This window comes from Salvelinus fontinalis, chromosome 25 (assembly GCF_029448725.1).
Source record: "Salvelinus fontinalis isolate EN_2023a chromosome 25, ASM2944872v1, whole genome shotgun sequence".
Lineage (NCBI taxonomy): Eukaryota > Metazoa > Chordata > Actinopteri > Salmoniformes > Salmonidae > Salvelinus > Salvelinus fontinalis.
Window position 1 is genome coordinate 37,246,600 of NC_074689.1, and position 11,958 is coordinate 37,258,557.

Sequence of the window (11,958 nt, forward strand, 5' to 3'; positions counted from 1 at the left end):
CTCTCACCTTCTTTTGACAAAAGGTCAAAGGTAATCGAGGAGAGTGAACGTGGATGAAAATGCGATCGCTTGAAATGAAACCGTCCTTCTCCACTTCCGCTTCATTAGCCAAATTACGTTTCACAGGGGTGGATATCGAAACTAAATGTGTAAAGTGATTAAAAAAAAAAAGAAGTTATTTGTCCACCACAATTTATAGTTACAAAGAAATAATTCGCGTATTGTTTTCAAAAGTGCATGTTTTTATTCCTCTGACAAAAAAACTAAAGTTGATTCAAAGGGAGTGTGGCATATTTCAAACCTCTTCCCCGGTCGGATACACATCAGTATTCTCGATGAAAGGTGGCAATCGAGGAGGACAAAAAAATCATGACCGCTTTGATGGAAACAGGAAGTCTCGGTACAATATTATAAATGCCGACAGGTAAATTGTTCGTTTGACATAGTGGGATCTTTTTATGTCAGTAAAAATTAATTATTTAAAAAAAAATGGCGGTGGAAACGCCTTTATGCGCAAATATTGATGTAATAACCATTATCATTTGGAGTCACGCGATGACTTGTTGTCTGGTCCTCCCCACTACGACTCGGGAAACCATGCAGTTTATGAGGCTACAGATGAAGTTGTGATGAAGTTCACAGGGGGGGTGGAAATGCACGGTGATCTATGATGCTAATTTCAAATAAATATCGAGGGTCTTATTCTGGTGACATGATGATTGATGCTTCACTGCCGTTTGACAAATAAAAATATTCCCTCTCTTATCCAAAGTAATCTCATCATGTAGACTATCCGCACTGGATCTGCCAGCTGTTGGTTATGGAGCGCATGTACCAAAATCAGATTAGGTACATTTGCTAATTAACAGTAGCAGTTTTTGTGACAAACTGTTGGTAGAGTTGAAAATGAGATGGAAACATATTTTTTTTAAAGCGTACATTTTGTGTGCACTACTTCATCATACACTGATTTTTTTATCCGCAAAAAAGTACATTTGGTGGAAACACGACTTGTGGGGAAATGTGCATATTTCATTTCTGCACATTCTAGAGTATTCGCATGAAAATCTGTCGGCTATTGGATGGAAAACCTAGCTAGTGACATGATGATTGGTGCTTAGCCGCCAATGAATACATAAGAATGATCTGGCTCTTATCCATCTCATCGTATCAACGTTTCAACTTTATCAAGGAACTGTTGTTTAGAGAGTTTGCGTGAAAACCAGATTGGGCAAGTTTGCCATTTATCGCAACAATTTGAGTGACAAAATCACTGACAAGAGTGTAAAATGCAATGGAAACACATTCAACTTTTTTTATTTTTTATTTGGTACATGAGAACTTTAGTGCAAAAGTGTTTGTTTTTTTGTGTGCCCCGCGTCATCACGCACAGTCTTTTTATCCACAAGGTCGTTTTGATGGAAACAAACCTCTGGTTGGAAATATTGAAATAACTCAAATCCGCATAAAGAAAATATGCGTATTTTCCCACCAGTGGTGTGTTTCCACCAAACTACCTTTTTCAAATAAAAATCTAAAGTTCTGCATGAAATCTTTGGATGGTTACTGATGAGGGTTTTTATTGTCGTCTGAATAATCCCTGACATTATTTTAGGCCTGTTGGTTCTAACGGAAATCGATTCGCTGCTGTAAACGGCAGGTAGGTAGCGGCAGGTAGGTAGCCTAGTGGTTAGAGCGTTGGGCCAGTAACCGAAACATTGCTGGATTGTATCCCTGAGTTGACAAGGTAAAAATCTGTCGTTCTGCCCCTGAACAAGAAAGTTAACCCACTGTTCCTCGTTAGGCCGTCATTGTAAATAAGAACTTGTTCTTAACTGACTTGCCTATTTAAATAAAGGTTCAATTTTAAAATTAACTCGGCGCGGTTTTTGTTTTTTGCCCTAGCTGATAAAACATTGTTTTTCTAATCATCAAGCTTTGATAATTTGAATCTTAATTGACTAGTAAAGTAAAGGTCACGTTAAAAAAATTTTTTTTAAATAACTCGGTGCAGGTTTTGTTTTTGGCCTCGCTGGTATTTAAAACATGTTTTTTTATACTAATCAAGTTTTGATAATTTCATTCAGCTGTGTAGTGTTAGGGCAAAAACCAAAACATGCACCCTTTATGGGTCCCAAGGACCGAGTTTGGGAAACGCCGGTTTATAGGCTACTGCAAACACTTACGCCTATGGATTTTCTTCCCAGTGGCATAATAACAACACTTTACCTTAATAGTATTTTTTATTAACGGAATTAGGTGCATTTATACATTATGGAAGTAAGCAACATCATCGAATATTAGGCTACATAGGATTTCTGTGTCGACGTTCTTTTGTTTTGTTTTTTTCAAACTAATGTTTTATAGGCAATATCCTCATCTTCCTCATTTATCAAAATAAAAGTAATGAGGAACATAAATCGAGTTGATGTTCGATTTTAAATTAAAGTTGTTGCTCGCAGTTTGGTTTGGGCTACCTGTAAACCTAACAAAATACTTGTTTTTTTCCGACGCGTTTTTTTGCATTTTTAATGACAATGTAAAAACGTCTGTGTGCCTGCGCAATGCGTGTTGTAGGGGGGGTTTGTAATCGTACCGTGAAAAGGTGAAATCCTCCTGGGGTTTGAGACGGAGTGACCCGAGCTGATCTCTGACCAATAGCAGGCAGAGACTAGAGCAGCGTCTCGAGACCTTTTATGAGCCGGTACACTTAGCGGTTCTGTATACAGCCTTCTGTTCAGTAGGACACAGAACAACAAACACACACAGACAGAAAGTATCCTACCACTCCGGTCTCTCCTCTCTACTTTACCTTCATAGGATTATATTAACAATATGCCAAGCATATATCAACAAGTGTTGTAGACAAATATTCGGTTGTCTTTTGACACCCTTCAAAAGAGTAAATCTTTTGAATTTGGAACGTGGGATGGATTCGACTACACCAATTTCAGACGTATAAATAATCTCCTTTGAGGTAAGACGGACATTTAAATTTCATATTTCGCACATTTTTTTAAAAACGGTTTGAAATGTTATATTATTATTAGCCTACTGTGTGTAAAATCACTTTCAGGCAAACCATTTCCTCATCACGTTAGTTTCTTATTTCTATAACCAATATTGAACAGATACATTATATGAAGTTCCTCATTGACCCTATTGTAACCCGTTAATAGCCATTGAACCGGGCTCGCCCTGTAACGCCTTAATGCTTTTTAAAGGAGTGGTGAGTTGTGATAGCTTCATTAATGTTGACCTCTGCCGCTGACCCGGTGTTCTTTAATTTGGGTGTCGTGACCCTGATTTGTCTCCGTTACTGCTGACTACCACCCACCCACTACTCGCCTTGTGACGGGGGGGCCACGGCACCTACAACTCATCTTGCTCGTTTACAGGGATGCACAGTCAAGTACCAATTTAAAGTAGTTTACTTTGCAGGCACAAGCACTAAATTTAAATATATTGATGAATATCCGTTGTGTGTTTTGCGAACTGGAAAAAATGCCCAAAAAAAGCTGGTTTTAGATTGTAGGCTACGTGCTGTGAATTCAGTAGAATGCTGTAGGCTAAGTGCTGTGAATTCATTAGGATGCTGTAGGCTAAGTGCTGTGAATTCAGTAGGATGCTGTAGGGTAAGTGCTGTGAATTCAATAGGATGCTGTAGGCTAAGTGCTGTGAATTCATTAGGATGCTGTAGGCTAAGTGCTGTGAATTCAATAGGATGCTGTAGGCTAAGTGCTGTGAATTCAGTAGAATGCTGTAGGCTAGGTGCTGTGAATTCAATAGGATGCTGTAGGCTAAGTGCTGTGAATTCATTAGGATGCTGTAGGCTAAGTGCTGTGAATTCAATAGGATGCTGTAGGCTAAGTGCCGTGAATTCAGTAGAATGCTGTAGGCTAAGTGCCGTGAATTCAGTAGGATGCTGTAGGCTAAGTGCTGTGAATTCAGTAGGATGCTGTAGGCTAAGTGCTGTGAATTCAGTAGGATGCTGTAGGCTAAGTGCTGTGAATTCATTAGGATGCTGTAGGCTAAGTGCTGTGAATTCAGTAGGATGCTGTAGGCTAAGTGCTGTGAATTCAATAGGATGCTGTAGGCTAAGTGCTGTGAATTCAGTAGAATGCTGTAGGCTAAGTGCTGTGATTTCAGTAGGATGCTAAAAAAAAATCATATTTTCGTTTGGTAAAAATCAGTGCTCTCCGTGGACTATGTTCTTGAATTTGTAAAATGACGAAAAATATGTGTAGCTTTTAATTTAATTATAATTTAGTAAATATCAATCTCTACATAAGTTCGATCTTGTTAAATTGATGTTGCTAAATAAGATTTTTATTATTAGCCAGTAGGTAAAAACAAAAACGTTTCATATTGTGCGATAATTGAAATACCACATTTTCTTTCGTTAATTGAAATGCCTATTGGGGATTCACACAGACATATTTTGATTGAGAAAATGTGCATGATTACAATGTTATTCTCCTAAATGTATTTTGAGCAGAGATCTAACAATCATACGTAATTTGTTCGTTACCTAAATATATTTACTTTACTGCTAAAGGATTTGATTATGTTCCCTATTTGAAATCTGTTTTATTAATCTTCAAAAATACGATCAAATAAACTAGAGAGGTATATTTTCATTTCAGAAGCGAAAATATGTCAAATAAATCTGGAGATAGAGCTAAAATCTCTCCACCTCTTTCTCTCTCCAGGCAGAATAGCTCCACCATTCCGATTCAAATCATCCCAGATCGGCTCTGCCTCCCCGCCTGCTGTGATGTCTGTGTCTCTTTCCAGCATCCCCGCCGTGAAGGACAAGTCGTTCCACTCCAACCCCCTCAAAGGCAGCCCTGCCCGGGGCTCGGGTTACTACGCTGCCCCGCTGCCCGGAGCCCACCATTACATGGACATCTTCAGGAGCTCTCAGCATCCCCTCCACCCGCTCAAGTCTCTGGGACGGCTTGTTACGGACACCCAGGCAGTCATGCCGTTCAACTTCACCGCCGGTAACCCCTCATTGTTCGGCCACGGCGGCCACGCCGTTAACGTGCTCCATGAGCAGATTTTCAACGTGTCGAACATCCCGTATTTCAATCGGATGATGCCGGGAGTGGGACAAACGATTTACTCCAAGCACGAGGAGCTGGCAGCGGTGGTGACCGAGCACGCTACTGGGCCGTTATCAGACTTCAGCAGTCCCGCCTCGAGCGAGAGGTCTTCTGCTCACTCCGTCTCGCCGTCCAAAGCACGTTCGCTCCACCTCAGGGGAACCGAATTATCATCGAAGAAGACGCGCACTTATAGTTTCAGTGAGGACGATCTGTTCACGGTGCTGTACGGATATACCGGGAGACAAGAGCAGAATACCGGTCACGCTATCTCAGGAGTAGCCGGGAACTCAGGTAGACAGATAAAGGCTCTTGCATATCCCTGTCACCCAATTACCTTTGAAATGTTATCGAAACTGGGTCATTGTTCTTAAAAGCAAACGTGTGTTATTGCTTCAGCTGTCCTAACAGGTTTATGGTAGTGTAACACGTTTAAATAGTTAGATGGAATACACCTTTTTTTGCTTGCTACTGCTAATTGGGTCTGGAGATTCTTTCAGTTCATATAGACACTAATTCTGTTTTTATAGCTGGGATTTGATGGTTCTTGATTTATTTACCTTAGTCCATGTGTGTGACTATTTAACGAATAGTCTATATCATCAAGCCAAACTGTCAATTCCAGGAGGTTTAATCTATGTCCGGATAAAACAGTCCACATTGTCCGTCATGTGCTGTTTGATTTGTTAGGCCCTAGTGTTCATGATTGACCACCAATAGCATTGCTAACTTGAACATTGTCTTCAACAGTTTGTAACAGCGAGCTACTCACCTTGAATACTCAGGCGCTTGAACTTCCAGAAGGTAGGCCCCTCAATTAAATTCAAAGTTATTTACTGGCATGGGAAACATCTCTCTCTCTCTGTTAGAATGTTCTGTTTGTACTTTGTGAAGTTGTGTAAAAGGGTGTTAAACTTTAACGTGTTTTCAAATGTCACTTCCAGAGTTAACTATCCAACAGACGAGTTACGGCAGTTTGTCCCACTACGGAGTTTTTGCGGTGAAGAGCGCCGTCACCAAGGGAACCCGGTTCGGCCCATTTCAGGGGAAACTGGTCAATACGAGCGAGATCAAAACATATGACGACAACACTCTGATGTGGGAGGTCAGTTTAATTGCTTAATTAAGTTCCTTAATATTGTGTGTGTTATTTATTTACTGTGAGCTAAAAGTTTAAACCTTTTTGTGTTTTTATTTGGTGAGTAAACCAGCTGTGCGTCAATGGCAATTTATGCGTAAATATAGGCCCAGTACGAGATGCTAGATTGCCAATTAATTCAAAGCCCGTGTTGTCAAACAATTTCTACCCACATACATTTTCGTGCAATATTTTCTCTGTGTCCTTTAATCCAGGTGTTCGAGAACGGCCGGTTGAGTCACTTCGTGGATGGCCGGGGCTCTTCCGGTAACTGGATGTCGCTGGTGAAGTGCGCGCGCTTCCCGGAGGAGCAGAACCTGATCGCGTTACAGAGTAAGGGCCAGATCTTCTACGATGCCTGTAAGGAGGTCCAACCGGGACAGGAGCTGCTGGTCTGGTACGGGGACTGCTATGTTCAGTTCCTGGGGATTCCTCTCAGTCTGAAAGACTCGGCGGAGGAGGGGAACGTTATGCTTCCCCATGAAGGTAAGGACATTTAATATAGAATCAGAGTTATCTTTATTCGAATAGAATATAATAACTTTATCTTCCCCGGTGGGAACTTAATTTGTCGAATTATTTTTACATAAACATCACTATGCTTTACTGGGCCTCATTCTCTTCTAGTCCGTATTATATTATTATATAATTTATATAATAAACACGTGTTTATTTGTAGAAGCAGCCATGTAACTGAAAATCCACCATTTTGTTTTTATTTCAGATTCTGGAGAGGGTTTTAAATGTGATCGGTGTGGCAAAGTGTTCGCCTATCAATACTACAGAGACAAGCATCTGAAGTACACGCGCTGCGTGGACCAGGGCGACCGGAAGTTCCCGTGTCACCTCTGCAACAGGTCGTTCGAGAAGAGAGACCGACTGAGGATTCATATCCTACACGTTCACGAGAAACACCGACCACATAAGGTAAAATGCCAAATATTTACTAAATAATACGAGTGGTGCTGAAAAACAGCTCCCTTTTGCATTAGGCTATAAACCTACTTTCTCCCTAAATCTCTAGTTTGTTTTATATTTTACCCCCTTATTCCGTGTTAAATAACAGCACATTTCCCATAAGGACCTACATAATGTCTGCAGATTTCTCTCATCTCCCCTCTCCCCTGTTAGTGGAACATATATAGGCCTGCTTTCCTTTTTAATTTCTAACTGAACGGTCACTCAAATCAAATATTATTGGTCACATACACGTGTTTAGCAGATGTTATTGCGGGTGTAGTTTCTAGCTCCAACAGTGCAGTAATATTTAACAAGTAATATCTAACCATTTCTCAACATATACCCAATACACACACATCTAAGTAAAGGAATGGAATTAAGAATATATATTGATGAGCGATGTCAGAGCGACATAGACTAAGATACAGACACTAAGGTACAGTAGTCTTACTGTACTCAGTGTTGTACATGCCTACATTTCCCCATACTCAACGTGTCACCTGTCTCTTCACAGTGTTCGGTGTGCGGAAAGAGTTTCTCTCAGTCCTCCAGTCTCAACAAACACATGCGGGTACACTCAGGAGAGCGACCCTACAAGTGTGTCTACTGTAACAAGGTACGTGTTATAGAACATAGTGTGTCTACTGTAACAAGGTAAGTGTAGAATAGAGTGTGTTTACTGTAACAAGGTAAGTGTAGTAGAACAGAGTGTGTCTACTGTAACAAGGTAAGTGTAGTAGAACAGAGTGTGTCTACTGTAACAAGGTACACATGGAAGAGGGTGTGTCTACTGTAACAAGGTAAGTGTAGAACAGAGTGTGTCTACTGTAACAAGGTAAGTGTAGTAGAACAGAGTGTGTCTACTGTAACAAGGTAAGTGTAGTAGAACAGAGTGTGTCTACTGTAACAAGGTAAGTGTAGTAGAACAGAGTGTGTCTACTGTAACAAGGTAAGTGTAGTAGAACAGAGTGTGTCTACTGAAACCAGGTAAGTATAGAACAGAGTGTGTCTACTGTAACAAGGTAAGTATAGAACATAGTGTGTCTACTGTAACCAGGTAAGTATAGAACAGAGTGTGTCTACTGTAACAAGGTAAGTATAGAACAGAGTGTGTCTACTGTAACAAGGTAAGTATAGAACAGAGTGTGTCTACTGTAACAAGGTAAGTATAGAACATAGTGTGTCTACTGTAACAAGGTAAGTATAGAACATAGTGTGTCTACTGTAACAAGGTAAGTATAGAACAGAGTGTGTCTACTGTAACCAGGTAAGTATAGAACAGAGTGTGTCTACTGTAACAAGGTAAGTATAGAACATAGTGTGTCTACTGTAACCAGGTAAGTATAGAACATAGTGTGTCTACTGTAACAAGGTAAGTATAGAACAGAGTGTGTCTACTGTAACAAGGTAAGTATAGAACAGAGTGTGTCTACTGTAACAAGGTAAGTATAGAACATAGTGTGTCTACTGTAACAAGGTAAGTATAGAACAGAGTGTGTCTACTGTAACAAGGTAAGTATAGAACAGAGTGTGTCTACTGTAACCAGGTAAGTATAGAACAGTGTGTCTACTGTAACAAGGTAACTATAGAACATAGTGTGTCTACTGTAACAAGGTAAGTGTAGTAGAACAGCGTGTGTCATCGACTTGGTGGGCGGGTAGGTTGGCAGACCCCGATCTTACCATTTAGAAGCTTCCTCATTTCATGGTGCATTTTGGTGCGAGCGCCCTCGTTATTGTCTCCCGGTGCAGGCACGCTCCACCGAGACACTTCCATGGTGATTAGCGCCAGATGTACCCCCCCCCCCCCCCACACACACACACACACACACTATTGTTCCCCCACGCCCCGAGATTACGCTCTGAATTTACGGCTCTATGAGGAACAGACGTTTTCTTTGTTATTAGTAGAACATAACAGCCTCCTCCTGAGTTTTATGTCGCCTGCTTTGTTTATAAAATCCCCTGTTTAACAATGATACGTTAGACTATATGCTAGTTATCTGCTCTTTTTAAAATCTTCTCTAAATGAAAAGGTATTCGAAATCGAATTGAATCCAGATTTTCGATTACAGAGCATGAATGTGCCAGGCCTGCATTTGGTTGCCAGTCTATTGCTGTATTGGCCAACGCGTAGTCTTTTCAAACAACCAATGGCTATCAAAGTATCCCGTTCTATCAGAACCGTAGACCTTATTGACTCCACTCATGTTCTCAAACTTCTATGTCCTCTACGTTGTTCTAGGCCTTCACCGCTTCCAGCATCCTGCGCACGCACATCCGCCAGCACTCCGGAGAGCGGCCCTTCAAGTGTAAACACTGCGGGAGAGCCTTTGCCTCGCACGCCGCGCACGACAGCCACGTCCGACGTACCCACGCCAACGATAAGCTGTATCCGTGCGACGTGTGTGGCAGCACCTTCCAAGAAGCGGCAGAACTCAAGAACCACACGAAGAGTCACAAAAGTAAGATCTGATTGTCAAAAGATATTGAAAGAATAGGACACGTTTTGCTTGTACCAAGGTCTAAGGTCTATATCTTGAGTGAAAAAAAAACAAAAATCACTGGACGAATATAGAAATATAATGCTGACTTATGTGTCTAACCTAAATGGCCTAATATATATGGATGCTCCTTCTAAAATGTTATATTTACGTTATTGACAGAAGGCCCTCTGTCGGAAACCGCAGTTCCTCCTATCATCTCACTAAACGGATCTTTGGAGGATACGACAACTACGTATTCATTCACCAAGGACTGCAGGACGCGAAGACTGACGGAGGAGAACTTTTACACGGGCTTGGCGATTCTGAACCCAGAATATCGACCCTGGAATTAAACCCGTTCCATACAATGATCATTTCTTATTCTAGAATTTTGTTAAGGAAAATATCAAGAAGAGCTCAAATAACACGTCCAAACAGCGACACGTTTTATGTTTTTAGAATAATAACTATTGGGAAAATATATTTAATACAAACTTACTGTATTGTATGACACACTGTAAATTGTTATGGTCCAATTTATTTATTTATTTGAATCTGTTGTTTTTTTGTGTGGGAATAATACGTGTTGTCCGTGGCTAAACACTTCTGTTATTAGTGGGATTTAGTTATTATTGGTGTTGGTCAATGAAGCCTAATAATGCAAGATTTTAACGAAATGTTACGTTTATTCACGTTCGTGATCACATGTTCTTATAGTTCACATTTAAATAAGCTTGGATTAGTGTTATTATGTAGGATAAATACTGTATAAACGTTTTGCATTTATACGTACATCCCTAATCAACGTTTATCAATTTAAACGTGTTAATTTATCTGCATACAATATTTATCATACTGCCTCTAGTTAAATTCATCCTATTTCACTGTCAGATAGCTAACAGTTTTTTTCGTTTTTTTTTTTTACGTTTGACTGTTTGTTTCTCGTGTCTTGTAGGCTGCAAAAGCAGTCACTGTAATGTGTATCTGTATTTCATTGTTAAAAAGCATCGTCTGTCTAATAAATATGAATTAAATAATAGCATGAAATAAACATAAAGTCAAGATTGGGTTCGTTCGTGTGTCAAGATGTTGCCTTTGATTAGTTAACAAACATTCGCATCGAACAATGATGTTGATTTTACAATCTAATTTGATACATACATTTTTTTTTTGGGGGGGGGGGGGTACATTTAATTCATCTAAGAAATATCTAAAATATCGAAACACAATGATATTTAATTCTGGTGAGACTATATTCAATGGTTTTCGTCCCTGAAAATAATTCCACAAATATCCTCATATATAAGTCATTCTATAGACTCTATGGAGTTGAATAGCTGTGTTTGTGATTCATTTTCGATGATTCCAAGACTTAAGAGTAGAGCAATAACATCTACACATTCAGGTTTACGGTTTAGCTTTGGACATTTACAAACACATTTCAGTCCGACTTCATTTCATGCTCGGTAAAAAAAAGAAAAACAATTCGAACGTTCCAACCCCCCGGAAGCAGAGTAGCGATGTCACTGTGTAACGGGCTTTAACGTACCATTTAAGGATACCAATTCGTTACTTTAGTTGTATCACATATTAGAATGATTCTCGTTTCATTTAACAAGACCCAATCCATAATTTTCTCTCTCCCTCATGGGAGAAAGGAGACTTCCTTCAGTTCCACCTGAGCGGTCTCAGCAGTGGCCTACCCAATTCAACAGTGTGTGTGTGTGTTCCAAGCGTGCCCTTTTCGGACAGCGAGGAGGATACTGTGTGTGTGTGTGTGTGTGTGTGTGTGTGTGTGTGTGTGTGTGTGTGTGTGTGCTCCAAGCGTGCCCTTTTCAGACAGCGAGGAGGATTACTGTGTTTGTGTGTGTGTGTGTGCTCCAAGCGTGCCCTTTTCAGACAGCGAGGAGGATACTGTGTGTGTGTGTGATGGGTTAGGGGGATGCTGGCAGTGGGAAAATGAACAAACCCCAGTAGGACCAAATTAAGTGGCAATGAGTTGGTCTGAGGGCCAGGGGACAGTGGGCTGGGGAGGAGAGACGATGAGGTGGTCTGAGGGCCAGGGGACAGTGGGCTGGGGAGGAGAGACAATGAGTTGGTCTGAGGGCCAGGGGACAGTGGGCTGGGGAGGAGAGACGATGAGATGGTCTGAGGGTCAGGGGACAGTGGGCTGGGGAGGAGAGACGATGAGGTGGTCTGAGGGCCAGGGGACAGTGGGCTGGGGAGGAGAGACGATGAGGTGGTCTAAGGGCTAGGAGACAGTGGG

General features: G+C 40.9%; 1 protein-coding gene across 1 annotated transcript; it reads left to right on the top strand.

Moving 5' to 3' along the window:
- Positions 1-4,762: 4,762 nt before the first annotated feature.
- LOC129823382 (PR domain zinc finger protein 14-like) lies at positions 4,763-10,577 on the top strand. The gene is made up of 8 exons (XM_055882301.1): positions 4,763-5,402; positions 5,859-5,912; positions 6,053-6,213; positions 6,462-6,732; positions 6,971-7,173; positions 7,721-7,822; positions 9,452-9,671; positions 9,873-10,577. Exons 1-8 carry the CDS (start codon positions 4,778-4,780, stop codon positions 10,043-10,045), a joined length of 1,809 nt encoding a protein of 602 aa, XP_055738276.1. The 5' UTR covers positions 4,763-4,777; the 3' UTR covers positions 10,046-10,577.
- The last annotated feature ends 1,381 nt before the right edge of the window (positions 10,578-11,958 follow it).